Raw genomic sequence first — 27,059 nt, forward strand, 5'->3', positions numbered from 1 at the left:
AAGAATGAATTACCTGTATCTGTCCGCCACGAAGCCGTACTCAATCCGCGCCTCGCCTTTGGGCTGCGAGGACAGCAGCGCGTCCACCTTCATGACCAAATCACTGGCTCTGAAAAAGCCACACAAGCAAAGACGTAAATGTTATAAGACATATTGCAGTTGCACTTCTACAGAAACAGCACTTTAGCAATTTCAGCACGCAGAACTGGAGCTATTTCTCTATCACTGTAAAAGATTAAAAGAAGCACAAGCCTTAAAGTCTTGATGCACTGCAATGAGATCGCATTCAGAGCACAGATCAGACCATTTAACGCTTATTACTGATTTGTTTAATCAGAGTACTGATAAAGTGTGCACTGATAAATGTGTTTTCTTGTTTAACAAGGTAGTTTGTGGCATAAACTAAAGAAAAATATTAGTTTTGGTAGCTCACGTTGCTCCTTCCACGTTAAAAGAACGCAACAATGGCATTCAGAAATTACGTCATTAACAAAAAAGAATCAATAAAACTGAAGAAACGGCCATTTTTAAACTGGTCTTAAAGGATTAACATTCCAGAAATATGAAATCACTGTTAAAATCTGAAAATCATAGAAACAGTTTGTAGCATTTGGCTCAAATAATGCACAAAAAAAGTTTTATAAGCTTTTATAAGTTGTTCTGCTACTGCATCTCCACAACAAGGGGCTGGGCTTTTTCCACTTACGTCTTTACCAGAAAGCCCACTGGCTCTTTTTATTTATAATCAGTGAACTGTCAATTGTGTAAGGGGACAACCAGTATACCTAATGTCTCGACTTGTGACCCCTGGTGTAACGTATTAATTGTTACCCAATATATTTTTTCAAACAGCAGTGAAAAAAATTGTGACCGAAATTTTTATTTTTTTTTTCAGGTTTCGGATGGTTGAAATGATTTAATTTAATAATTATATTTTTCTGCTGTTTTTGCTATGTTATAGATGCAGAAACGATAAATAAAGTGAAACTTTATTCAGAAACGCACTTACATTTTTATCTTATCTACAAAAATTGTCAAATTAATGTCATACTAGCTACTTTTGCCTTAGCTACATCAGCTCCAGTGCAAAATAAGAAAAGCAAACTTCACATACCGAAGTTATGAATAAGAACAAAACTGTGTGAATCCGAGTTTTGCCTAAAGATTGAATGACTTAAACTCAAACGGTTTTAAACCGTCTGCAACTTTGATAAAATAAGAACCAGAGAGTACGTCTGAGGAGGCGGAGCCATCAGGAATGAAGCCATAGCTGCCATACCTGTCCTCCTCCACACCAAGCTGCTGCACTTTGTTTTTGATTCTTTCTCCAGAGGTCTTCAGAATAATGCTCTCGAGAAGCAGGAAATCGTCCTGGTTAAAGACCTCCCCATCCTCCAGTGGACCAATGATCTGCAAGGGTAAAAGATAGAAGAGTAAAAACTATGATGAGTATGCAAAGTCATGCATGTCAGTAACCCTGAGGGCCTCCTTAAATCGATTAAGTTAAACCCACCCGTCCATTACTGATGACAGCCCTCTGGCCTTTGCGCAGCTTGAGGACGTCCCGGCAATAAGCAGCGTGAGCCAAAAGGAAGTCCACTTTAGGCGACTCGTACGCACTCTTAAACAAAGGTACATCCATGCCCTGTGGAAGAGCACAAGAGAAGCACTTTACAACCAGAATATTACTCATTCTGCAGCTCATGATGCAAGATCTGCAGATATTACTAATAAGAATATCATATAAAATATGTTCACATATGCAGCATAACCTCATGAAAAGGGTTGTGCATTACTTTTGCTACTAGGGCTGTGTACAGGAATTCAGGATTTTTATGATACCATTTTTTCTGAATTAATTCAATGATACAGTCCCAACAACAGGTCATTCAATACCACATTTCAAACTGAAATGTATAGCTTAGATTAGTGCTATTAGTGCTTAAATTAGTGCTATTTGTAGCTGTACAAAACATTTTAATGATACCCAGTCCTAATTTAGACCCACCCTACCTCACATACGTTAAAAGGAAACAAATATTCAGACTTTTCTGATTATTTTATATACCTCCAGTATGTAAATGAGGTCATACATTAAAATCTAAATTCTCAGAAACAGAGCTACAAATTTTAAGGGAAGAACTGCTGAGAAATAATAGGAAATTGTTTGGTAAACATGCTGTTAACTTTTAATAAAGAAACAAAGCTCCTTATCCGAAAGAGTATCTACAAAGAACTATTAAATCTTAAAATTATCTGTAGAAATTATATTTTAGCGTGTACGCTTTTTAATTAAGTAATTAAATAATAATAATAATACTATCATTTCAAGCCTTTTCCAATTCATTATACAGTAATAATTATTACTATTATGAAGTCTAACATTTAGCATTTTTTTATAATACTACTAGTACTACTACTTTTACTACTCCTACTATTCCTACTACTACTACTACTACTACTACTAATAGTAATAATAATAATAATAATAATAATAATAATTTCAAGCCTTTTCCAATTCATTATACAATAATAATTTTTGCTATTATGAAGTTTAACATTTAGTATTTTTTCTAATAATAATACTAATAATAATATTGTAAGTAATGATTATACTACTAATAATAAAACTTCAACATTTAGTATTTTTTCTTACCATTCAAAATTAAACTGAAATTCTTTTAATTACTGCGGCAAACTGTTCAGCTTTTATCTCATTACACGACACAATCCCTATTTTTCTATTTTTCTCCTCGTGTTCTATTATAACAGAAGTTAGAAGGTCTATCATAATGTTCAGTCCAAACAGACTAAATAGTGTCTTTTGTGTGTGTATTTGTGATTTGTTGCTTGTGTGAACAAACATGTTTGGAAACACTGTCAAATACAATTTAATCCACATCAGCTTCTTACTGGAAAAATTTACATCAGGCTAAATCACGTGTACATTTTTTGTGGGACTATGTTGTGTAATGAATCACTACAATCATATGTAAATTAAGTAACTGTGTGAACACACATCACGTAAGCATTAAAACACGCCCGTAATCCTTGTTTAAGAATGAGCAAACGTGTTACTGCCGTATTATTCGCTCTGAATACTTGTTTCCTTTTTATATTTATTCAGGCGTGTTCAAACTTTCAACTGGTACAGCTGTTTTCTTTACCCCAACAGCGAACTCAGCGATGTTGGTCCCATCGTAAAGCGCCTGGGCCGTCTCCTCCTTGGCCAACTTGGTGATGAAGTTCTTGGCGTTGTTGGCCGTTTGCGTCTGCATGGCTGCCCAGATGGCCCGGGCAATCAGGGTGGTTGCACTGGAGGGGCTCTCAGTCGGGTTACTGATCATCCCCAAGCGCACATTATTACTGGTTTTCTGAACAAGAGAGACACATATGAATAATTAACATGTTGAATTACAAAACGAACGATTGACTTTAGATAATTAAGCACAGGCATTTTCTAAGTAACAAAGCCATAACGCACTTCCATATCCAACTCAACAACCGGTCCAATCCTGCACTCTCTAAGTATGAGACTTACCAAAAACACTCTAATGCTACTAACAAAGTGCAAAACCCAACTGGGACAGTTATCATATCGCTGCTGTCGTTTTTCAGTTTTTGACATGATTTGAAAATGCCAGTTGCCCTTTCTGTTGTATGTAAATTTTATGATAAACGGACCAAAACAAATGGCTCAAAATCACTTGGGAAAAAAAAAGGCTGGTTCCATTGACTTACATTAAAAGTAAAGTATGTTTTTTCCTTCGCCTGTAAAGCTACCATTTTGGAGATATGAGGTTTTGTCACGACAACAGCGATATTCATATGTACATAATGGTAACTGGTCCAGTTGGTTGACACTTAACACTAGGCTTGTCTTTCTGGTGAAACTGCTTCTTTAACAGTAGCAGCAGCCTTTTTGTAGCTTTAATTTTGTCTGTACTTTAATCTACTTTGATAGCATTTCACACAGTATCAGAAACCACATGAGCCTATATGAGATACCTTCATATGCTTTGTAACAAGCGTGAGATGATTTAGGCATGCAAGTATAAGCTTACATTACTTGTTACCGGCATTTGCCTCATATCACCAGCACAAAACAAGAAGCAAACTTCCTAATCCCATCTGCTATTTGGCATAAGAGAAAAAGAGTGCAACAAATCAATTTTGAACCAAGACATTTCTTTAACGGGGTCTGAAAGACTGTTGCAGTAATAGTTACCATGTGTCTGATGGCATCATACAGCAGTTGTCGGCCCGAGGGGTGGTCAAAGTCTCCTACAACCCAGAACGTCACAGGACGAATCACGCCATCATCTGTAAATCAGAGAGCCGCAGAGTGTGTATATGAGGGCCGTTACCTGGCAGAGACAACATGGAGGCCTTCTCCATGCAAACCAGCAGTCAAAATCAAGAGACACCATTAGTTATGTTGGGCATTGCAGGCCAAAAGCCTTCAGCAATGGTAGTTCACATAGAAAAACACCCAGGCTTGGGTGGCCAAAAATGGTATGATATCTTTTTACATACCATACAGTATTGATAATTATTACATGCATTTCCTAATTACAGAATATAAAATAAGTAAGCAGGGCTTAGGGCTGGACGATATGATAATATTTATTACTATCATGAAAAATTACATCACAGTTTGCTTTTTTAAAGTATCATGGATATCGTCAGTACTTAAAATCACAAAGATTTTAAACAACGTATGTCTTGAACTTAGCTCTGCGTCATCTCTGCTGACTAGGTAAGCAGAAATCCAGCCAGACATATCTGTTTCCTCATCTGACATTACATTTAGGGATGTGTAAATGAGTAACTCTTTGTTACAAATCAAAAACCGGAATATTTGGATTACAAAACGAACTACATAACATGAACTAATGAACATTTCTGAAATGAAATGTAAATATTACTGTTAAGGGTTGCACTGAGTATTCCAGTATTTCGTTCAGTATATACGCTTTTTACTGGGTTTTTACATTTAAAACTGCATTACTAGACACACAAAAAGAGAATAACGGCCTAAGAAAAGCTGGACAGCTAACACTCCTAAAGCACTGTCCAAATCGGTGCACTAGCAGTCACGCTGTCATCAATTGTTCAAGTGTAGAGAACGACGGTAGGGCTAGCCAGCCTTTCGGAAGAGGCTGCTGGTTTTTGCTGTTATCAGTGAATGGCTAGACTTCTCCCACCCCACAGAGCAAGTAAAAGTGTATCTCACAAAGTGCTGCAGTAGAAACTGTTCAAAGTTCAAGCCTTTTTGCTGATACCTGATTCTCATAAATACCATTATCAGTTTAAAACCTGGCCCTGAAAGAACCTCCGTCAACTAAGACAACAACTGAGAAGAGACCGTTTGTGTGGTGAGAGAGAAACAGAAAAGAGGAGGGGGGAATATCGAGACGCTGCCGCTCATCCATCTAACACTGACATTCTGACTGATGACAAATGTGTTGCTGTGTTCAAATCCATACATGAAGCCAACAAAGCCCTTCACACACATATACACATGCACAAAAGACAAAACTGAAAACTGGAAATTGCAGTTCAGTTCAGCCTGAGACCAAAAAAGAAAAAAAATAAATAAATACAACTGCAGCAGGAGCAGACGCATGCTAATGTAGATGATGCAAGACATTAAGCTTTCCCTCCAACACAAGATGTTCAAGATGCTGGGATGAGATTTATGACAATTAGCATTATTAAGATGAAACAAATCTGGCGCAGTCCAACCAAATTTCACAGTGCAAACAAAGACAATTACCAGAGGCGTCACCGGACTGCATTCCTACAGCAGCCACCAATGTGAACAAACAGAAAAACAGGGAAAGAGAGAAAATGTAGGAACACAGACAGTCGGGAGGAAAGAAACATGCAAAAGTGCAAAAGAGTGAAAAAACATTAGGATATGTATCTGCATCCTGATCTGGAATCAGTGCACTATGGGCATCATTTGACTTATTTGGCCTTAAAAGGTAAAAAAATTGAGGTTAGATATACAGTATACAGTACTGTGCAAAGGTCAAAGAGCACTCTTCATTCACTTTTCAGTCAAAACGGCCATTAAGTACAGGTTATTATGCTGTACAAATTAGCATAAGGCATTTGCATATTTTTCAGTATTTAGCGCATTCACTTTTTGCCTTTCTTACAGTGTCCATTCTTTTCAGGAGACTTGCTTTAGTTTTCCAAAGAAATCATACATACATACATACATACAGCGTTTGTGCTGTGGAGCGGAGCAGCAAGAAAGTTATACAGACATTTCTGTTTCCAGATGGATAAATGGTCACGTCAGGACTCTGCTCAATAAAATTATAATTTATAAAAGTACACAGTATGTTTGTTTATCCTCGAAAGCATTCTGACGTGATTAGGCAAAAGTTTGAGGCCTGGTAGACCAACCGGGAAACACAAAACGTTTAACTAACATTTTGTCATGAATTACATAAAATGGAAAAAAGACAGCGATTTTAAGTTAACATACAGTTTTCTGTTTAATTTTCACTCAGTTTCGTGGCTTATTTCAGTGTATTTTGCTGTGTGACGCGCACGGCGTGCAGAGGAAAAAAAATCGGCGCTGGGATCTATTCTCTAAACACAGCGGTGCTTCAGTGCGCCGTCTGGGACTCTCTGCCACTTCACACACGCAGCCTGTGCGAAAGCGCTGACCAGTTAACATGGGCGCCGAAATGAAAAGCATGACAGACGCAGCATGTGTGAATCTGGCCTCAGACGTTGGTTTTGCATTATTCTCTTCTCACGATCCAAACACATTCAATCTGGACTCTGGGGTGGTCAGTCCATTGCTCTGAGAATAGAAACACCAACAGCTTCTTTGTTGTATTTCTTCTTTTCTTGTGCTTTTTCTTATATAAACAGCTTTTTGACATCTACACATCTTTCCAGACCCACAGCGCTGAGTTCTCACAGACGTTTTCTCCTATCTCTCAAAACTTTAAGCATTGTTTATCTGATGGTGACAGCTTCAGTGGTCTACCAGGACCTGCATGATTGTTAGGAGTCCCATTTTCTTGTTTTTTTTTTCGCTTACTTTCCTTTAACTCGCCCTTTCCTTACTTTTTCTTATATCGAATCTCCTCAGAAATAGCTCCTGAAAAATGAATAACTTGTATTTAATGGCTGTTTTGCCTGGAAATTAAATGAATGAAGGTGTGGACTTTTGCACAGTACTATACACCAACAATACCTACCTTGTAACTCCTCCTGACTGGACTGTAACCAACCCGTGCACAGTTTGTGTTGGCCATCCTCTAGCCCTTAATCAATGGACAGTTTGGCTGGGTATTTTTGAGTAACCCAGCAGCATTCATACCAGCACCACACACACCACCATGTCAGTGTCAGAGCTGAAAATGGTCCACCACCCAAATAATATCTGGTCAATAGTAAGCCTGACCAGTGATGAATGGGCTGAAGGATGGCTGACAAGCTGTGCATGAACAGATGGGCTACAGTGTGTCCAGTACAGCAGACCTACAAAAGTAGGTGGAGCTCGTAAAGTGGCGAGTGAGTGGAAGCACATCTCCTGACCAATCGGAAGCTTTTTGAACAGCAGCAGCTTCAGACTTTAAGAGAGCAGGAAAATGAGGGAGGCTGAAAATATGCTGAAGCTCCTATACTGGCTACAGCTCAGTGGTGACAGGCTATTTCCTGATATTAGCCGATAATGACCAGTCTCGCACATGTCACTCCTTACGTGAGCCAAATGTAATTAGGTGCCTTTCCCACTTCACAGGTTAATGACAGCTATCGCCTTACCTTTCTTCGTCATGTAGTTCATGCTGTTAGCCACAGCTGTGTTCTTCTCTTTGGTGTCCAGGAAGAGAAAGCGGGAGTATTCATCAATGAAATGGTTGTCTAGAGGGAGAAACATAACAGAAATAAAGTGATTACATAGTTAAAACAGCTTACAGAAGTAGTACACGTCCTTTTTTTAACACGCTTCAAATCAAACTGATGCAGTTTTGTATTCAGAACATCGACTGTTTGAGTTCATGTTCCTACTTCAGCCTCCCAGAGCGTGCAAACACGCACTCGCAAACTTGATCAAAATTCATCTCCTTGAGGAAACAAAATGGGTTATGAATATCATTGCCAGCGCCTCATTTTCTCCCACTCTTTGTACATAAATGGATTTTCAAGAACAAACAAGACATTTAGCATGGAATTAAGAATGAGGCGGCACTCCCCAGCGCCAGCCAAGCACCAGGCGACGGCTCAGACTAGCAGGGCAATGCTTTTCACGAACAGAAAATAGATGGTTGGAAGTGAGATAAGCAGCCTGGTCTCATTTGAATTGTTAAATTGTGAACTGAAAAGTGAACTGACTGGTGCTGGACAGGTCCAGGTAGGTCCTGGTTGTGGTCAGGATCCTGGAGTTGATCCGTGGCACCACATTGGGCTGATTCATGATGAAGTCCAACACGTCGTGGTCGGTTGCCAGCTCTCCCTGAGAAAGTAGTTAGAACACCAGGTCATCAGCTACAGTCTTGACAATTAGTGGGGACCTCCATTACATACATGTAGAAGAAACACAGGAGTAACTGTGTCCTCTGTTATATCTGCAAAATCACCACTGAGCTAAAGCTCTTTCCTGACTATGTTGTCTTTGAACAGTAGAACGCATTACATCATAGCAGGCCTGGGTAATAAAAAGTTAACGCTAATTGTAGAATCAAACATTTTGAGGCATTTTGTTTCCATTGCCTGATTCAGTATCAGCAGTAAAGACTTGCACTTTCAATTCCTGCTACTTCAGTGGCACCTTTTTCTATCAACACCTTAGCAACCACCTGGGATGGCATATCAATAGCCTAGCAACACCTTAGCAACCACCTGGGATACTGTAGCAACAGCCTATCAACACCTTAGTAACCACCTGGGATGGCATATCAACAGCCTAGCAACACCTTGGCGACCACCTGGGATGGCATATCAACAGCCTAGCAACACCTTAGCGACCACCTGGGATGGCATATCAACAGCCTAGCGACACCTTAGCAACCACCTGGGATTGCATATCAACAGCCTAGTGACACCTTAGCAACCACCTGGGATAGCATATTAACAGCCTAGCAACACCTTGCCGACCACCTGGGATGGCATATCAACAGCCTAGCAAAACCTTAGCAACCACCTGGGGTAGCGTATCAACAGCCTAGTGACACCTTAGCAACCACCTGGGATAGCATATTAACAGCCTAGCGACGCTTTAGCAACCACCTGGGATGGCATATCAACAGCCTAGCAACACCTGAGCAACCACCTAGGATGGCATATCAACAGCCTAGCAACACCTTAGCAACCACCTGGGATACTGTAGCAACAGCCTAGGAAAACCTTAGCAACCACCTGAGACGGCATATCAATAGCCTAGCAACACCTTAGCAACCACCTGTGATACTGTAGCAACAGCCTAGCGACACCTTAGCAACCACCTGGGATACCGCAGCAACATCCTATCAAAACCTTAGCAACCACCTAGGATGGCATATCAACTGCCTGGCAATGCCTTAGCAACCATGTGGGATACTGTAGCAACAGCCTAGGAAAACCTTAGCAACCACCTGGGATACTGTAGCAACAGCCTAGCAACACCTTAGCAGCCACCTGGGATACCACAGCACCAGCCTAGTAATCATCAAGCAATGCCCTAACAACAAGCTGTAATACCATAGCAACGCATTGCTTTTGAAGCATTGTTAGCTGGCTCTGTCCGCCAACTTAAAAGTACGTTTACAAACTTCCCTTTCAGATTTGATTTATTCTTCCTTATTTGATGCTTCATTAAGTAATTTTGTAAATTACAACAGAATATTTAAATTTTTTTTAGGATTCAAAATCTTATTCAGACTTGAAGTTGTGCACTAAGAGCTGGCAGTGATAACGATCTATAATGATATGGAAAAACAGGAGAAGTAGAAGCTGCTCTTACCAAGTAAACAGCGCGCTGGAAGAAGCTGGTGGTCTCCAGGATCTTGTGCATGACAGTGGTCTCTAGTTCATCGGGGTCAAGCTGCTCGCGCTGCAGAGGCATGCCGTTATACATCACCACAGGCAGCGGCCCCACTCCAGTCTGCTCGTAGTACGCCTTCCCTTCCTGCACCAATACAGACAACACGAAAGTCTATCACATCTCACTAATAATTGTAATAATACAAAAAATGACAATAAGATAAAAGTCGTGGGCTGGAGGTTAGGGAACCAGGCTTGTGATTGAAAGGTCACTGGTTCGTTCCCCCGAGCTGACAGAACATGACTAAAGTGCCCTTGAGCAAGGCACCTAACCCCCAACTGCGCCCCGGGAGCTGCGGATACGGCTGCCAACCACTCTGGGCAAGTGTGCTCACTGCCCCCTAGTGTGTGTGCATTCACTAGTGTGTATGTGGGTGTTTCACTGCACAGATGGGTTAAATGCGGAGGTGAATTTCCCTGTTGTGGGATTAATAAAAGGTAATTTAACAAAATAACTTCATCATTAAAGTGAGACATATCTTCAACATCCCTTACATTCGAGGTAATATTCGATACAATATCTGAAAATGAAAATAGTCAACAGTTGCAGCTCAGTTACAAAACACTCCAGGGCAGCTGATCACCAGGACCAACTCTGTTATACTCAAAAGCCTGTCGGGCTCCTGATGCCATGAAGATATACTTTCAGAAGGCTAACTTCTTATAGTGAAGCATGATTCAGACAGAGAAGTGGTGTCATTAAAGAAAAAAAACATGACAACAACTAAAAAGAAGTCTTTGCGTACCTTGCGGTTGCTGTCGTAGGCCGAGTCCGCTCCCAGGATACTGCTGACCTCCACGTAGGGATAGCGCTTCTCCAAAACCCCCACTACATGCTCCACCTTCAGCTTTCCTCCACTGGGCACTCGGTTCAGCATCTGATTAAAACAAACACGCTCACGTTTTAAGCTGTCAATTATATTTTACATGACATTTTCATGCCTTTTAGTGTTGCTGCCGAACTTCTGACCTGCAATATTTCTAAATGTGTAGTTTATTTCATGATCATCAAAATATCTTCATTTTTTCGTGCTGTCTTGTTGGCTAAATGTATTTTATTTCTATTAAACTTTTTGACAAGGCTTTCTGAAGGTGTCTTTCAACATAACTATACAGCAAACATTTATAAAATTACACTTATAAAAGTGTTGCACAAATAATATTCATTAAAGTTGTCAGTTCCAAACGAAGCCCAAACAGTTCAATGTTTGGTTAAAAGACTGACATTGACGACCACTTCATAGCAAACTTGCCTGTGTACAGTAACGGCAATCGACTTACTGATAGGATGGCGTCGAAGGCCATCTGGTTGTCCACCTCGTCGGCGATGTAGTTGAAAGCTCGCAGCATCGCCACTCCAGCGTCCTGCATGCCGTCAATGTCATCCGCATCATTCACCACAAACACCAGCCCAATCCTGCAGGGGATAGTAAAACAAATGTAGACATGTAGTTAATGAGTAATACATCAACACGTTCTACTGCTGGGATTAGTGCAATCAGCTCATCATAACCTTGTTCAACACAGCAAAACAAGCCAATGAAACGCACTGGACAGTTAAAGGAGAACTCAACTATTATGCTAACAATGCCCACGATGAATAAAAGCATGATCTCCTTTCCATAAGGCAAACAATCACAAATTCACACAATCTTCCACTTAGCCCAATGTGTTCAATCAGTCATGACATGCTTGGGGTCCAAATGTTGCTTCTTTTTCATAAATACATCCCTAAAACGTTACTTTTGACATTTAGGTCAAAAGTAACGGCCACTTTAGACAACAGATGTTGTGTGAATTTCGTCTCCCATCATGCAGGCATTTTGAAGCCACAGACGACATTCATTAAACTGTTAATCTTACTGTTTAAATATATATGTTCATGTTATATGTTTAAAAACAGAAACAGCAGACATCATAAGTGAAATCTAGTATCTATATTTCCACGTCAACAAGAAGGGAAGAAGAAGGAAGTGAAATCTGGCACAAAAACTATTGCCTAAAGTCTGCGTCCAGCCAAGTTTGGCTAATGTTTTATAGCTCATAGTGTCCTGTACCAGCGTTTCTCAAGCCTGGTAGCGGAGGCCCACTGCCCTGCACTTTTTAGTGTCTCCCCTGCTACCAATACACCTAATACAACGAATCAGCTCATTAACAGCCCATTACTGAGTTAAAGTGGCTGCATTAAACCGGAACAGCACTAAAATGTGTAGGGCAGTGAGGTTTAGAAACACTGTCCTATACCATACAAAGTTCAGCCCAACCTTTATGAAGACCTGGATGCATTTGTCACTGGATTAGAGATGATTTGGAGATGTATTTACAGAAAAGATTTGAGTGACTGTTGACTTCCAGTATGTTAGCAACATCAGCCTCGTAGCTCCAGCACTACACTAAAGAAGCAGAATTTAAACACCAAACATGTCTTGGCTGATCGACTACATCTGCGGTGAGTGGAAAACTGAACACTGGATTTTACGCAGAATGATTCTTTCAAACTAGATAACTGTAAATATGTGGTGTGCTGGTTGTTGGCAAACTGGCTTAATAATAAACCAAACATTCTTGAAACTGCTTGCTTCTATGCTTTTGGTATGTAGTGTTGCTGAATTATTAAAAGGCGTTGGTGGTATAGCGGTTAGCATAGCTGCCTTCCAAGCACTTGACCCAGGTTCGATTCCCCGGGCAATGCAGTCATCTCTTGGGGTCGTGGGCTGGAGGTTAGGGAACCAGCCTTGTGACCGGAAGGTCGCCGGTTCGATCCCCTGAGCTGATAGGACATGACTGAAGTGCCCTTGCGCAAGGCACCTAACCCCTAACTGCTCCCTGGGCGCTGTGGATCGGGCTGCCCGCTGCTCTGGGCAAGCGTGCTCAATGCCCCCTCGTGTGTGTGTTCACTAGCGTGCATGTTTCACTGCACAGATGGGTTAAATGCGGAGGGGAATTTCTCTATTGTAGGATTAATAAAACTTATTATTTTGGTAACACTTTATTTGGAGTGATCCTTTGTAGATGATTAATAAACTCTTAACAGATTATCAGTAACACATCAACAACATATCATTGAAGTAGCAGTAGTGAAACATCTGAATACACTGAATACTTTGAAGATGTTCTGTTGATACATTACTTATATTAAGTAGATGTATTGTTAATATGTTACTTATGTTACAAAATCTAACCTTACCTAAAACCTAATCCCCACCCTGGCCCTAATCCTAACCTTAACCTCAACCCAAAACCTAATCCTAACCCTTTTGATATGTTACTGAGAGTCTGTTGAGTGTTTGTTTCATCTAAAAGGACCACTCCAAATAAAGTGTCACCATTACTTCAAGTTAAAAGTCCATTAAATAAGAGCCTGTGGTCAGGTGCTGTTTATGAAGCCAGAAAGCCCTTGTATGTTGAGGACCAGTTCTCAAAGTGAAATGATGACTTACCTGAGAGGGATGTTGTTGCTGTAGAACATTTCTGCCACGCTCAGCAGCTCTGCTGTGTTCTCATGAGTGGGGTCCAAGACGAGTACCTACAAAACGAACCCCAAAATACTGGAATTTCAGACAACAACAACAACAACAACAACAACAACAACAACAACATCCAATAATTAACCTCACTGTGGCCAATACTGACACTAGGAACTGATCATGTTTTCTCAATTATGCAGTTACTCCTTTAGTCTTGCATCCAGGACGGTGTTTCCCAAAAGCATTACTGAGCAACCAACATGGTAACTGTGGAGAGAGAGTGTTCAAAATGATAGTCTCTCTATCATTTAACTAAGGTAGTTGTTCACCAACACTTTCAGGAAACTCACCCCAGATTAAGACTCCGGACGAAGCGCAGTTAGTAATCCTCCAGGTGCACTGCTGACAATGAAAGCATCCACTTGACACTGGTGGCTTTCCGAAGCAAGAGCAGGCAGAGTTTGACTGACATTTTTAAAAGCATGGGAGCCGGTAACATACTTACCCAGCATAGCCTATAATTATTAACTAATGTCACCTAACTTAACTTTAGTTAATTAACTAAAAAGAACTGAAAGTGGATATCAAAATTAAGATAATAAATTCATAATATTTGGCTTCTTAGCGTTTTTTTCTTTTAATTTCTACCCCAAGCCAAGCACAAATGCTCAGCAGGCTAAATCGTTTCGCTCACAGTGTTAGCCTTCCTGTTAGTTTGCAGGTCAATCTGATCCGTTTCAAAGTTTTAAAATACAGGAGAAATATTTTTAATAATTTTTGGAGCATGTAAGCTTTTCTGCTGGTCTTACGGCTCATTTAGTGTGATTTGAATTGAAAGGGTGAGTTTGACGCAGAACAGATGCTTGTATTACTCAATGCCCCATGACAGAAAATATCAAAAATGCTGAAAAAGTCTAAAGAGGAATAAATAAAACCAATGTCTACTTTGACAATGTACAGAAAAAAAGTTATTTTTAATGAAAAACAAGTGAACTATTACAAGTAAACCCCAATCTATAATGGGTGAAAAATTCAAAAACACTATTAAATTGATATTAATTGAGCCAAAGATACTGTTTAATTCGTAGATATGAACTACTTATGGATAGTTGAACATGCATCGGGTCAATTTGACCCAGGAACATTGCTGCTGTTCCTTACAGTTGAACATAACAGGAAGGTTAACACGATCACGAGTGACCTGCAACTGTCTCGGAAAGTGGATTATATATGTTTTTCAATATACATTAAACAAAATAGTTAACTTGGCCTATAATGTAAGCCCAGTTCACAATGAAGCTATACTAAGGCTTCATAGTTATGGTCATCATTACAACATCAACAAATATTCAGCGGCAGTGTTCTCCACAGGATGTAATAACATGTTTTCCGATTGGTTATCGCTGCACTGTGTCACTGCTCGTTTGCATCATTTGGACTGAGCACAGCTGAACTTCTTCACATCAAAATGAATGACTTCCTGCTGTTGGGCCAATTACGTCGTCAGTGTGCACACAGGATAAGAGTGCATAATATATCAGCAGCACATGTATTATTCATCAATAAACAGACAAAACTGTTATTATCAACAGCCCAGTATTGAAACTGCCAGCCCAAAGATGCTAACAATACAATATCAGGCCTGTAATCCTAATATAGGACTGGTAATAAATACATTTACCTATTTATCGATAAATATCACTTCTCCTGCCGATATACTGTGCAGTCCTACTTACTACGCTTCATCTGAAGTCTAAATCTGGATGTGAGACTAAAGCGTGACAGGAAACTTTGTGAATTATTACCATAGCAGTGGGCGACAGAGGAAGACATTAGCGGAAAAGGCAAATCTAATCAGATGACGAAATCCCTTCTGGCTCAACTGCTCAAGAGTCAGAGAATTAGCTGCTTCAATCTTCTCTGATGACTCATCGCTCACAGATATATTGGGACAGATAGCCAATTTGTCACTCTCGCGCAGCCAACTGTTTGTCTTTAGCACTTCTACACACGTTCTTTTTCAGAGGCACTCGACATCATCCCGCCAACAGCTCGACTGATGCAGAGTGGAAGCAATGAAGCACTCATTTCTCACATGTCAGTAAAGACAATGTAATTTTCGAAACGGCCCCCACCGCGGTGTGAATTTGCGCAGAGGATTCAGAAAATTGACGCAGTGCTCACCAGGTTGTGGAAGTTCTTGCGGATCTGTCTGATGACCCCTGGGAAGGTGGGCCGCAACAGTTCCTGCACATTGGAGGGCCAGGAGACGTACCTGCCATCGGTCTCCAGATTGTTTATCCACTGGAGAAAGAAAGAACATGATATGGTGTAAATATGTATGGATCTGCGTTTACATACATACATACAGTTCTGTATAAAAGTCTGTGGCACATCATATAAACCATTTATATGCACAGTAAGAGTGTTCCTGTTTGTAAACACATATATATATCATCATAACGTATATATATTATATACAAATGCAAATAAACATAAATATAAGGATAACACTTAATAATAATAATAACAGTAGTTGTAAAATGTATCCATCAGCCATTATATATATATATATATATATATATATATATATATATATATATATGTAATACATAATTGACTAATTCTCAACTAATATAGCGTTTACAGTTATTCATCGTTAATTAATATATTAACAGTACAGTATGTGGAGTTTGTTACCCTCCTTTTCCCAGGTGGTTGCTATTCTTGTTCTTGGTATGAGTAGCTCTCAGATTTCGGTTTGTCTTTGGCTCATCTTATTCTTCATATTTTGTTTGGGGTGTTTGTTTTTGGCCAAATAAAAAAAAAAAAATCTTTAAAGGTGCTCTGGTCTATGGTCACAAATGGAGGCGTCAAGGCAGGATGGACAAGCGTGTTTACTGACATTGTTTATGGACTAATATTGTCTTCTCTAGTGCATATGAGTGTTTGTTAAGGTTATTATGGGCTAATATCGCCTATTCTAGAGTAAAATGTTGGTAATTTATGTTTAAATGTTTGTATTTATATAAACTGAACTGCTTTCACTTTAGATTCCCGGCTGTAAAAGTGTTGCAGATAGTTTACATATAACATACATAATTTGTAAAACAAGAAAATCACCATTGTTTGTTAATATTTACCAAATGATCTGGCCCAACATTATTAGCATTATTTTAATTGGAGGTAACAAAAGACAGTTTGCATACTTACGTAGATGGAGGGGCTGCGGATGTCTACGGCGTAGTCCGAGTCGGCCGGCTGCACGTTGAGTTTGAGGATGTCGTGAATGAAGGGCGAGTCGATAAGCAGGCTGCGCAAGCCCTCCATAACACGCGCCTCGTTCCTCAGCACGTCAAACACACTACAACACAACGCCCAATTAGAGAGAAACACTCACACTTCTGCAGCATGCTTATGAATCTAGTGTATTACTATGTCTTTTTGCATATGGAACAGTTCATGAATTGCCACGTCACGCAGGTGTTTGCTATGGTATTAAAACATGGCATAATAAGTCTTTCACTCAGTCATCTTCTCTACTTCTCACTGTATTCGTGGAATTTGTAAGTGCAATTAAGTTTGTAAGTTTGGTGGGTGAAATTGTTTTTGTATTTGAAGTAACATGTTTTAATAGCTTACAGTAGGTGTGATATATTTGTAGCATACTTGTTAGTCTTTTACAATAAAAACAATGCTAATGATCAAAATTTTTCAGTATCTATATTGTTATGTTCCTTAATCCGATATGGGTAACAATTACTGCATCTCCAAATAGTAACTTTACAGAAGAACGAAAATGCATCCTTAACTTACAATAGAAGTTAATGGGACTTGCTTGTTTTTCATGCACAGTCAGATATTTTTGTATATGACACCAAAATATGTCTGGATATGTATGTTACTATTTAAATGGGTATGTACATATAAACGCTTCCCACCTGAAGATGTCCTGCACATCCAGGTCAATGTGGAGTCCGTTAATGAAGAGAGCCGAGTCTCCCGGCTGCAGGCCCAATGACCCCTTAAAATACTACAGCAAAGAAAACAGTATATGGATTAACGTATAAAATCACAACAGTCCAATAGCAAATCACTCTCTGCCTGGTTATGGCAAAACACAGCAATGCCGTGAAATGCAAAGTACTCTAACAGTGGTTGAAATTCCTTCTCAGGTATGAGAGTTGTGTCATAGTCATTAGCAGTACGCCACAAAATAGTGCAGATAATGCGATTTGCAAACAGGGCAAACCATGCTAACGTTATCCTGTTTAGTTGCACGCCTGAATCAGGGATGTTCCTGAAACTGAACTGTTTTTACTATTCTGTACATTAAAAATATTTTAGGTTCATTTTTAAAACATGACGACAGAACAATAAGCTACTGTTAACCTTATGTATTTAGATATTTTCAGTTTACTTAAATATCTAAAATTGTTTTATTTCATAAAATATATGCACTGACTGGCCACTTCACTCAATAAACCTCGTTTCTACAGTCTTCATCCGTTTCATCAGCACCACTGACCATGTAGGAGCACATTGTAGTTCTACAATTACAGACTGTAGTCCATCTGTTCCTCTACATACTTTGTTACCCTGTTCTTCCGTGGTCAGGACCCCCACAGGACCACCACAGAGCAGGTAGTATTTGGGTGGTGGATCATTCTCGCGCTGCAGTAACACTGACGTGGTGGTGGTGTGTTAGTGTGTGTTGTGCTGTTGTGGTACGAGTGGATCAGACACAGCAGTGCTGCTGGAGTTTTTAAACACTGTGTCCACTCACTGTCCACTCTATTAGACACTCCTACCTTGTTTAGGGTGTCAACAGAGACAGTAGCTCATCTGCTGCACAGTTTGTGTTGGTGGTCCTTTAGTGATTCATCAATGGTCACACTAAAACTACAAAGTGCACCTATATAGTAAGTGGAGCTGATAAAGTGGACAGTGGAGTGTAGATACAAGAAGGTGTACTTAATGAAGTGGCTGATCAGAGTACACTGTGATATTTACTGAAGCTGCCACAAATTTTTATTATAATATGGTATAAACTTTTTGCCCATTACTAATTGTTGGGATCTACGTCTTCATTACTTGTTAGCTACATTAGCCTGGTAGTTCCAGAGCAAACCTACAGAAGCAAACTTCAGACGCAAACTTCAGACTCCACCTTGGTTGATCGACTATATTTGGAGGAAGGGGGAAATTGTGTATATAACACTAAAAAGCCCAATTTATTTTCCTAAATCCCCAAAGTTACATTCACTTCATATGTAATGTGGAAGCAAAAACAAACCACATCCATAAAAAGATGGCGTCTTTAGGGGGCTAAGGCTGTGCTCGCATACATATTCATGTTTACCCCTCCCACTCATGCTCGCTAGCCTGTAAACACGTGTGCTTCCTTTGAGAGATGTCTGTTTGTCATGTCTCAGTGTGTGCAATTACACTGAGGGATGGGAAACAGATGCACCAAAGGTTTCATTAAAGCAACCAAGAAATGACTCTGGATCAATAAGACTTTAACGAGGAGCACAATGACGGAGGCCTCGGACGAATCAGGAAAAGCGTAATTGCTTAATTTATTCTCTTCTCCCTTCTGGATCAAGGACAAACACGAAGTACATCCAAGCATTCGAAAATAAAACCGGAATGGAAGGGCTGCTGGTGAAGAAGCGCAAAAGAGTCATCACTCATTTCATTAGCACGCACAACCGAAGCCGCTGTTTGAAGACGCGGGTCCCCTTTCACTGCAGACGCTGCTTACAATTTGCAGGAAGATGAAAAGGGGAAAAAAAAACTTGAGTCTTAACGGTTTCTCTCTGTGTGAGTTATGTGGCGTAAACAAAGGTTTGACTGAGGCCCTTTTTCACGGCTATTATCGTAGCCTTGCAGCACAGCGCAGCAGCACCGCTGGGACTCATAAGGGCTTAGTCATTGCTAATATGGCACTCAGTTAGAACTCCAGCTCTGGAGAACAGACTAGCAGAATGGCTTAAAAGCATAGAAAACGATGGCGGAGAGGTGAAAAAAAAACAAAAAAACACTCTACCTTCTGGTTCTCTTCGATCTCCTTACGGATCTCCGAGTTCACCACCGTTTTGGTTATGGACCTGAAAAGCAAAATTTAATTAGATACAATGAATAACATTAATGTTGGTTCTTTTATTATCTTCCATTTCCACATAAACTCTAGGTGAATTATGCAACTAATAAATGGAAGCTTTTCCCATTTAACGTGTATCGGCCAATATTTGCAGCAAACTGACAGACACTACTAAATACAAATTTCATCATTCAGTACTTCACAAGGACTGCTTTACTGTGGATAACATGTAAAGTATTCTTTGAAAGCATTCTTTTAAACCTCTCTAGCTCCCAATACACCAGTGCAATCTTTGTTCACAACTGCTGCTGGGTACTATTTTCCAAAGCGTTAATTAAATCAACCTTTTAACAATTATGCCACAAGCACCAGACATAAATCAGGCTGCGTGTCATTTTGTTCTAAAACTTCTCAAATACTGGAGTAAAGTAAATACAACATAAGGCTCTAATTAATACATGAAAAGTTCAAGCACTCATTTTCTGATTTTAGAGCAGATAAATATGCACTTGAAATGTACGCAGCACTAAGCACGGTATTTTTAAAACATATAAAGCGCTACACATTTTATGAAGACTCTTTCCATGTTTCTGGAGCCTATAAACCATAAGTTAGGTCCAGTGACACCATACTGATCATTTAGCACCAATACCAAACAGATCTCTTTTGAAAAATGTCGCTCCTGGTGATTGTGGGAAGTGTGCGTACCTGGCTTTGGTGGGAAAGTTCTGACTCAAATCCCTCATAACGTTGAGGGCATCTACAGAGGGGGCTGCCAGGATACGGGCTGCTGTCTGGAAGCTCAGATCTAAAGAGAGAAACAGAATTAGGGCTTAATCATTTTTATATCAAAATCACAACCTGAAAGAGTGAAACTGTCCACGGGATCTAAATTTAGCTCAATAGATTGTCCAAACAAGTAGAATAGATTATTCTGAGCAAAAAATGAGCAAATACTGCATTTTTAAATTGCAATAGCAGCAATGTTAACTATAGCCTAGATTTCCAACAGCTTTGTCTCACGTTTTAATTGAGGAAAATTAACCAAATAACCTGGAGCTTCTGAATTGTCTGTAGTTACACCACTGAAAAGCAATCATGTGCTGTGTACATAACACAACCTAGCAGAGGTGGGAACAAGTCACGAGCTGCATGTAACAAGTAAGTCTCGAGTCTTGACATTCAAGTCCCAAGTCAAGACAGTAGAGTCCTGATTCAAGTCCTGAGTCATTAGAGGCACGTCTCAAGTTGAGTCCCAAGTCAATACAGGCCACTCTGAGGTCAAGTCCCAAGTCCTAATCTTCAAGTTCTGAACAAGTCATTATGCATTCTTCTGCTAATTTAAGGTCACTTCAACACTAGATGCCAAAAACAATGGTAACCGTAATATAGTTGGCTTCTTATGCAAATTCGGTTTCAGGTGGAACAGCAAATCTGAACATCAAACTGGTGAATACAAAGTCAACTTCAGCCTTGTGGTGAATGTTGCGCTTGTTTTAAACTGCAGATGCTGTTAAAATCAGTCAAACAGTGAGAGCTTTGTTTCTTTTGTTTTACCACGGAGAGGAAAACGGTCAGTTCACTTGGTGAGTTTCTCCTAGTAAGTTTCTGGTAAGTATGAGTGGAGTGTAAGCGCTGAGCTGGGCTTATTAGTGCTACTGATGCTTCACTTGTTTCTAGCTTATAAAGGCAAACCTGAACTCTAAAGCTTCACTTGTCTTCCAAAATAAAATAAACCAAGCATAAACACAGTAAAAGACATTTGATGACATTGCTGTACATCAAATTTACGTCAGGAGACGAATCCATTCACATGAAAAGTAACTGTGTAGAGTCTTTCTGAGTCATGAGGCTCAAGTCCAAGTCGAAGTCCGAGTCACTGGTGTTTAAGTCAAATTTGAGTCACAAGTCCTTTTTGATTTTGTCGAGTCTCAAGTCATCAAATTCATGATCCAAACCTCTACAGCGAAGGATCAAAGAACTTGGGGAAAACATCTAATTGCGATTTTTCTGGCAAATACTGTGATTTAAATTAGATTATTTTCTATAAATTAAGGCCTTGTCCTTTCATAATGCCCAGCACATCCATTTTTTTGCTTGTCAGTTCTTAAACTCCAAGTTATTAGACTAACTTTACCCACCATATTGAAAAAAGGCAGAGTATAATTGCAGCTCTTGGATTTAAAACTGCACTCTTTCTAATTGCAATTCCCATATAAAAACAAGTAATTGTTCAGTCCTTATACAACCTCACCAACTTGGCAGCCCAGTGCTACAGCTTCAAGTAAGTGCCTGAAAACTAGCATGTTCTGGTCTTCCTTGTGAAAAAAAGGACTTTAATTTATAGAAAATAATCACAATTTAAATTACAGGCACGATATTCATCAAACAAATTACAGTTTTCCCCAAATTGTTCACGTCTACAAAGAGTCAGCCAGTGTAATCCGAACTGCACGTAGCATCTCTGATTAGGAACAGCTTTGGCTTTGATATCTATTACATCCATTTAGCGGCCACTTTATTAGAAACCCCAACCTAGAAGCTCCACTTTGCTGGTGTACAGTTAGAGACTATGGCCCATCTGTTCATGCACAAGCTCTTCATCAGCAGTCAGTTTTTGCAGACCATAGTTAGTTCCATCTAAAAAGGGACACCCTCAGCCCTACATTAGCGTATGCCGAAATTTGTTTTTGTGCCGTTTTACTTCCCTGTGGTTAACTGATCATCCATTCACTTACCCGTACAGTCGGAACTACACAAAACAAGTAAAAGTACAAGCTAGAAGTTCTAAGTCTAAACAAAGAAATTTAATGGAGAATCCTCCCTGACAGTAAAATTTCATTTAAGACTAAGCATCAGGTTTTCCAGCTGTGTGGTATTTAACAACGACTGAGACAATATGTACGCATATTTCCAACAGTCAGAAGGTGTGGATGAAGTCTCCAATGATTTCCTCCAAACAGAGCTCTAATGAGCTTCAGGTGATGTGATCTGTACACAGTAGGCCAACAGAGACATAGCTAATAAAAGGCAAGGGAATAGAGTTGAGGTGTAGGCACAGTTAACATGGACAGAGGAATCAGCTCATGTGTCCCTTGGTACAGCATTAATGTTACAGCATTGTTTGAATATCCTAAAGGTATCCTAGTAAAGAAAGGAACTCGCCACATAGTGTGCAAGACTTTAGCAGAACATACTTTCCTAGCTTGCCGAAATTCAAAGTTCTTCTTTAGATTTATTCATTCAAACCATTTAGCAAATGATTTTAGTGTGAATCTAGTTGGGCAAACTCGGAACAAACAACACGCCGTTCCGCAAGCCGTGCAAACCACACCATACGAACCCAAACCACTGCGTAGTTTTTGTTTAAAGAAGTATGCGGCCAGGTGAGGTCATGGTCATCCCACAGGTACTGGATGGAGCTCCATGCCTCCAGAGAATGCAGTTCCACTGCTTCACAGCCTAATGCTGGGGGCTTTATGCCCCTCTGTTCTACGTTTAACATTAGACACGGTGTCCTTAGGCTCATGTGCGGCTTTCTGTGTATGTGCAACTGAATGATTGTGCAAGCAATGTATTCTTCTTAAAGTACACTGGTTCTTCAAGAGTGCTTTACTAAGGAAAATGGTACTGTACAGAACCATGAGTCCTCAAAGAACCCTTTGCATCATGAAATGGTTCTTCAGACTGATCGTTGAATGTGCTGTAGATGGCTCTATAGACTTCTTGGAAAGGGTTCGATATAGCACCCAAATGGGTTCTGCTATTGTCACAATGTCAAGCCTGTAACAACTGAGGAACACTTTTTGGTGCTTTATGAAACCCTTTCCAAAAGGGTTCTACACAGAACCATCTACAGCACATTCTCCATCAATCTGAAGAACCATTGCATGATGCAAAGAACTCTTTAATCACGCGAGTTATTTGAGTGTTCATAATTCTATATAGTACCGTTTTTCTTACTAAAGCACCCTTGAAGAACCATCTTTTGTGTGACCTGAATACTTCAGTGAGGGAGGCTGTCTGGATACTTTTGGACATACAGTTCATACATGCAGATTGATGGAGAATCGCTGTTGTCAGAAGAAAACTCTCCAAAATGATAACTTTACAGGAGAAGGAAAAAACCTACCGTACTTTTAATGTAAGTCAATGGAACCAGACATTTCTTCCAAGTCATTTTGGGTCATTTCTTTTAGTCCGTTCATCACGAAATTTACAGACAACGTAAAGGGCAACAATTTTCATATTATGTCAGAAAAATGAAAAAACATCAATAATGGAGATACAAGGCTTTCTTCCAACAACAGCGATATTTTCCTGTCTGTTTGTCAGATACGCATCCAAGCATACTCACCCTGCATCTGCCAGACTTTGAGCGGGGCCATCTCATTGGTGCTTTCGACTAGATGCTTCCGCAGCTCCTTCAGCTGTTCCTTCAGCTCAGGGTAGATAGTTCTGGGATAGAAAGCAAGCAGACATTTCAGCTAATTCACTTACATACAATAATCCATCTGTAACACCATCACTTCTGAACTGCACAAACTCACTTGAGCTTCCCAAACAGGAAACCCTGGACTTCATCCACTGGGTCGTTCTCACCAATCACGGTAGCGTTGACATCAGCACCTACAGGTTATAGGGAGACTCTGAACTGACACTGTTTTTGAGAGCCAAAAATCATACTGAGCTCATTTGGTCGTGTTATCGAACCTTGAACTTGTGTGTCATCTTTGGCCTTGTACTCCTGGTTTTTGATGGCCAGCTCAACCCCATAGCCGGACAGGAACACTTTACTGTTACTAGGATGCTGATGGAAACAGAGATGATGAAAGGCTTCTAGCATACAGACACAACCAAAATCAACATCTCTCAGCTACCACTGAAAAATAGTCAAAACCACTCCCAGAAGGGCTAAATTCTAGTCAAGCAAAGCAGTTATAGGTCCCTTTAAGCTGCTCTGAGAGCAGTACTGGTGTGATGGTTCACACTATAGGCTGTGTCACCCAAGGGCATCTACAAGTTCCACTGAATGTATATCAAATCACACACATTTAATATTTGCAGATAAATGCTGTTCAACTGAATCAATGATTTCATTCAAATTGGTACATTACATTGGTATGATTTCATGTGATTCAGAGAAATCATGTTTATGTCTTTGGGACTAGAGTAAATGTTCTATTCTTACTGGAAGGTAATGTCGCAGGACGTAGTTAACCAGCCCTTTGTTTGCTTTGGAGAGCATAAGCTGATGGAAGCTGGCAAACTCTTTGGTGCCCATCTCAGCATACAGAATAACAACAGGAGCCCCTGTATTGGCTGAAGGAAACTTGTGATCGCCTTTGAACAGGAACGGTTTTGGCCTGTAAGAACAGGGGAGAAAGGATAAGTAACAATTAGACGACTGTGAGAAATTTTTACGTAGTGGGGCACACTGTAGATAATGTAGATAACTGGTGTGGTCAGCAGCAATGGGGTGATTTGTATGCAGCTGTGGTTAGAAAATGAGCTAACATAGAAGTTATCAAGCTATCTAAGACACCATCATTTAATGAATCAACCTTTATTTAAACTTGGAGCACAATGAGGGTGACCATCATTTACAATATAACCGAGCTATACATAAAGAAGGGACTGATACAAATTAGACTGTATCAAATTAACTGTAAAAGCATATCAAATGTTAAAAAACATATAATAAATAATAATGGCATAATTGGAGGTAAAAAAACAAACCAAGTCTGAATAAACCAATGAAGCTGCAACATAATAAATAACGATCCAAATGGGGAAAAATAATGAAAATGCTGATAATAAAACAAATAAAAGAAATGGAAAATGTAAAACAATGCCTAGGCAGTAAAAGTAAAAGTTGATAAAATAAATAATAAGAATTTTTAAATAATAAAAAAAAGGACATCACACTCAAAATCCAGTATGTTACTGGCATACTTAATTTAAATACTTATATGCAAAATACGTTTTTTTTTTTCCCCCAGACAGAAACACACAGCTTTCCCGTGTTTTTACGGCGATGCTGTGTCACTTACATTACTTTACACTACTTTCCTAGTAATGTATCAGCTTCTGTTCAGACCTGAGCCCTTCAACAATTTTGGTTCCTAAGCCTTCCCATTTAATCACTGTTAAATTCCCACAGAAAAGGGTATGTGTGCAGTTGACTATAGCAAAGAACTTTGTGTACTTACGGAAATTTAAAACCGTAACGTAACACTTATGCTGGTGAACAGGCTTTTGCATTTACCGTTCTGACGCTGTGTCAATCAGGGTCTTCAGACTCTCTGGGTCACATGATTTTTCCCCATGAACGCTGAAGAAAGCCTGGCACCAAGGCGGAGGAGGCTCATTGGATGCAATCTATGTAGCATGAGAAACAACAAAGTTAAATGCAGTGTAATTACATAGCAGGAGAAGGTTTCCTCCAACTGCGGTTTGCTATTCAATGGTCTTCTTTGGCAGATCATGACAACTACTGACATGTTACAACTCATAAGTTCCAAGCCAGCAAGGACTAAAGGCATATGTAGACCTTAACACAGTAAACACCAGCACACAGTGTGTCTTAGAGAGCATTTCAACCAGAAATTAGAGCACTGCTAATAACTAATAAAAAAAATAGTAAAATATTGTTAGCATTTGGTTAACTTAAACATGCCAAGTGGGCTCTACTAACTTTTACTGCTAGATACATTACTGTTCTGGGCTCTGACCTGCTGGAAAGAGTGGACGGTGGACGAGTAGGAGCGCAGCGACAGGGCAAATTTGAGCATCCTTAGCTGCAGAGGACTCAGGAGCTGGCCTGCTCTCTTCAGGATCAGCTCATAGTAGGACAAGTCAGTGTCTGAAGGAAACAAAACATCAAGCAAGCTTTTTTTCTGCTGGTTTTGCACTCTCAATCTTCACGAAAGATGTATATTGTGATCTACTAGCGTGGCTGTAGTCTAGACAGAGAAACTGAAAGCAGGAATATGACGCTGTGGTGGTAGGGCATTACCATCATGCTCGTTTGTGATGTCCTGGTTAGCCTCCACAAAGTCCCAGAATTTATCTTGGCTCTCCTCAGCGAGGAATTCACTGGTAAACAAAGAATTAATCATCAGGACTTATGCATGACGGCAAAATGACTTCTTCTGACAATCTTAGCTTTCAAAGATCAACATTTATGACTAATATTGCTCCAATAACCTTCACATGTATTATAGTACTAATCTTGCCTGTGACAGAAGAAAATTCCCTGGCTCTCTTGCTATAATTAGTCAAATATTCCAGAACAACCTTAATGAGGAGACAGCAACATTATGTGTTTACACTTTATCCAAATGCAGGGCTCATAAGGCTGCATAACATCTATGTAATCTTACCATCAAGTACATCAAATAAGTGTACGCCAAGCTCTACCTTATGTCAAC

The 27,059-nt window shown here is 39.8% G+C and overlaps 1 protein-coding gene across 2 annotated transcripts in view; it reads right to left on the reverse strand.

The window, feature by feature from the left end:
* The window catches only part of uggt1 (UDP-glucose glycoprotein glucosyltransferase 1), a 52,524-nt gene that overhangs the window by 23,133 nt on the left and 2,332 nt on the right, over positions 1-27,059 (reverse strand). For both annotated transcript variants that reach the window (XM_036596691.1, XM_036596692.1), the window contains exons 3-25: positions 26,645-26,724; positions 26,361-26,491; positions 25,895-26,007; positions 24,818-24,992; positions 24,340-24,436; positions 24,177-24,255; positions 23,984-24,084; positions 20,335-20,434; positions 19,573-19,633; positions 17,462-17,553; positions 16,734-16,884; positions 15,705-15,824; positions 13,494-13,579; positions 11,335-11,470; positions 10,800-10,931; positions 9,974-10,138; positions 8,368-8,488; positions 7,798-7,896; positions 4,229-4,323; positions 3,168-3,374; positions 1,514-1,645; positions 1,280-1,410; positions 14-109 (exon numbers count right to left, since the gene is read on the reverse strand). In XM_036596691.1, coding sequence (XP_036452584.1) covers positions 14-109; positions 1,280-1,410; positions 1,514-1,645; positions 3,168-3,374; positions 4,229-4,323; positions 7,798-7,896; positions 8,368-8,488; positions 9,974-10,138; positions 10,800-10,931; positions 11,335-11,470; positions 13,494-13,579; positions 15,705-15,824; positions 16,734-16,884; positions 17,462-17,553; positions 19,573-19,633; positions 20,335-20,434; positions 23,984-24,084; positions 24,177-24,255; positions 24,340-24,436; positions 24,818-24,992; positions 25,895-26,007; positions 26,361-26,491; positions 26,645-26,724 — 2,700 coding nt within the window. The remainder of the gene's footprint in view (positions 1-13; positions 110-1,279; positions 1,411-1,513; positions 1,646-3,167; positions 3,375-4,228; positions 4,324-7,797; positions 7,897-8,367; positions 8,489-9,973; positions 10,139-10,799; positions 10,932-11,334; positions 11,471-13,493; positions 13,580-15,704; positions 15,825-16,733; positions 16,885-17,461; positions 17,554-19,572; positions 19,634-20,334; positions 20,435-23,983; positions 24,085-24,176; positions 24,256-24,339; positions 24,437-24,817; positions 24,993-25,894; positions 26,008-26,360; positions 26,492-26,644; positions 26,725-27,059) is intronic.

This window comes from Colossoma macropomum, unplaced genomic scaffold (assembly GCF_904425465.1).
Source record: "Colossoma macropomum unplaced genomic scaffold, Colossoma_macropomum, whole genome shotgun sequence".
NCBI classification, from domain to species: domain Eukaryota; kingdom Metazoa; phylum Chordata; class Actinopteri; order Characiformes; family Serrasalmidae; genus Colossoma; species Colossoma macropomum.